This window comes from Mandrillus leucophaeus, unplaced genomic scaffold, assembly GCF_000951045.1.
Source record: "Mandrillus leucophaeus isolate KB7577 unplaced genomic scaffold, Mleu.le_1.0 Scaffold68, whole genome shotgun sequence".
NCBI lineage: Eukaryota > Metazoa > Chordata > Mammalia > Primates > Cercopithecidae > Mandrillus > Mandrillus leucophaeus.
In genome coordinates this window covers 437,188-439,248 of record NW_012107363.1, presented here as the reverse complement: position 1 = coordinate 439,248, position 2,061 = coordinate 437,188, and the positions used below count along the sequence as shown (strand labels likewise).

Genomic DNA, 2,061 nt, shown 5'->3' with positions numbered 1-2,061 from the left:
CTGGCAGAGTAGCCTTGAGGCTTGGGTTACAGCGGGCTCAGGTTCCGGGGCGGGCCTCACCGCTCCAGGGATTTGCAACGGGTGCCCCGGCCCTTCCCCCCCGCCCACATGGCTTCTCCCTGGGCTGCAGGAGGGGTTTCTGCGGCGCAGGCGCAACGATTGCCGCTGCTGGAGGCTGAGCGTCTGCGGCGCTTTGTACCGGCGAAATCTGCTTGGGAGCAGCGATCTGTTTGGCCAGTGGCAGGCGGATGCTCCTCCCCCTGATACGCACGTGGTCTTGTCCCTTGCTCTGGGGGCTTTCTGCTCAAATCTCCAGACTGACCCCAGGGAACGCCCTGGTACGTGGAACCTAGGACTTAACAACTCCAAGGAAGGGAATGTAGGATTTGGGGAGGGACAGTGTCCCCACCTGCAATTTCCGGTCATTGACAAAGATTTTAGGCCTCGCTGAGAGCCAGGGATGCATGAATGCGTGGAGGGAAATGAGTTGTAAACAGTGTGGGGAAACCTGGCTTCTCCATGCTGCTTTGCTGCAGCTAATATGTTTTGCACCTGGGGTACATCATTTTACCTCTGTAAGCCTCAATTTCCTATCTGTAAAATGGGAAAATTATGCCTAGTGTTCCTGGGGATACTGAGCTGGCTTATCTGTGAAGCTAAAACCTCACCTCTATTTTAAGGCCCAGGTGTCTCTGGCCTCCTGCCCTGGATTAGGGGAATGGCCTCTGGGATGGTGGAGATCAGGGCCCCAACCCCCAACCAGGGTGCTGGCGGAGCTGTATCATAGACTTGGCCACCCTCGCTCTGGATGACAACTTGGAAGCAGAAAAGATGAGTTATTTCATAGGACCTGTGGGGTTGGATTTCGCATGCAGCAAATGAACAGCGAAGTGGTGGATAAGGTTGGTGTTTTATTCTGCCTGGGGACTTGGGGCACCTGTTCAGTGAGGTGGGGGCTGGCTGGGACTCCCCCTTTTCCTCCATCTTTCATCTTTTCCCCTCTACTGTTATGAACCTTGTCAAGCTGTGACCTGGCTTCCTGCCCACCTCCCTCTGGAGCAACATCTGGATCATGGACCCCGGGGCTGGTGTCCACACTGCTGGGAGGCAGGAGCACCCTAATCCTCCTGACTCCCAGCTTGTCTCCAGGGCTGTGGAGACCTTGGTGCCAGTGGCCCAGCCCTCCAAACACCTGCTGTCTTGGAGGCAATTCTGCGGGGTTACCTGGTGGCCCTGTAGCAGGACCAGCCGCAGGCAAAACTCCTGAGACACCGGATTAAAGAAGGAAGTGGTTTTTTATTTGGCCGGGAGCTCGGCTCTTAAGACGCGAATCTGCCAACGCTCCTTGACGAATAAACCACTTCCTTCTTTAATCAGGTGTCTGAGGAGTTATGTCTGCAGCTCGTCCTGCTACAACCCCAATGCCAGGCTGCTGTGTGGTGAGGGAGCTGCTGTCGGAGTAGAACAGGTCAGCATTAATTAAGGCCAGACTCTTCTGTCCCTGCTGTTACCTCTGCCAGTTACGGAGATTCCACCTTAGAGGCCCCCAGGGAAGGCTGGTTCAATGCTAAGTTGGAGAGGGTGTCAGGGAGAGGCTTCGCGGTGGGGAAGGCAGTGGAGATGGGTCTAGGGGAGTGGGCAGCCTTTTGTCTGGGGAAGACTATTCAGGGAGAGGGTACAGCGTGAATAAAGGCTTGGGGTCCGAGATGGAAAAATTGCTTGGTGCATTCAGGGAGAGGCACTCGGAAAGGACAAACGGAGGCTATGGAAGGAGAGGCAAGAGGGGAGCGGTCGTTGGGCGCGATCCTGGAGGGCCAAGAACGTTCCCAGAAGCTTGGGCCGGTCCTTGGCCCAAGTCCCACACTCCCTCCCCCTACACCCCCGCAGATGTTCCGGGGAGGCCTACAGATGCGCGGCCGCACACCTGTGGCGCCGCCAGCGGGCCCTGACCGCGCCGTCGTTTTCTTTTAAACGAGCCCTGAAAACCAGACTCTCTAGATCGCGAGAGCGAGGCCAGGGCCCGCCAAGGGCGTGTGCGCCGGGCGGGGGTCGGCGGGGCTG

At 57.4% G+C, this 2,061-nt stretch overlaps 1 protein-coding gene across 1 annotated transcript in view; it reads left to right on the top strand.

Annotated features, from left to right (window-relative positions):
* Nucleotides 1–301: 301 nt before the first annotated feature.
* Nucleotides 302–2,061, top strand: part of CRMP1 (collapsin response mediator protein 1) — a 74,426-nt gene continuing 72,666 nt past the window's right edge. The window contains exon 1 of the mRNA XM_012002133.1: nucleotides 302–902. Within this exon, the coding sequence (XP_011857523.1) occupies nucleotides 870–902 (33 nt within the window). The 5' untranslated portion in view covers nucleotides 302–869. The remainder of the gene's footprint in view (nucleotides 903–2,061) is intronic.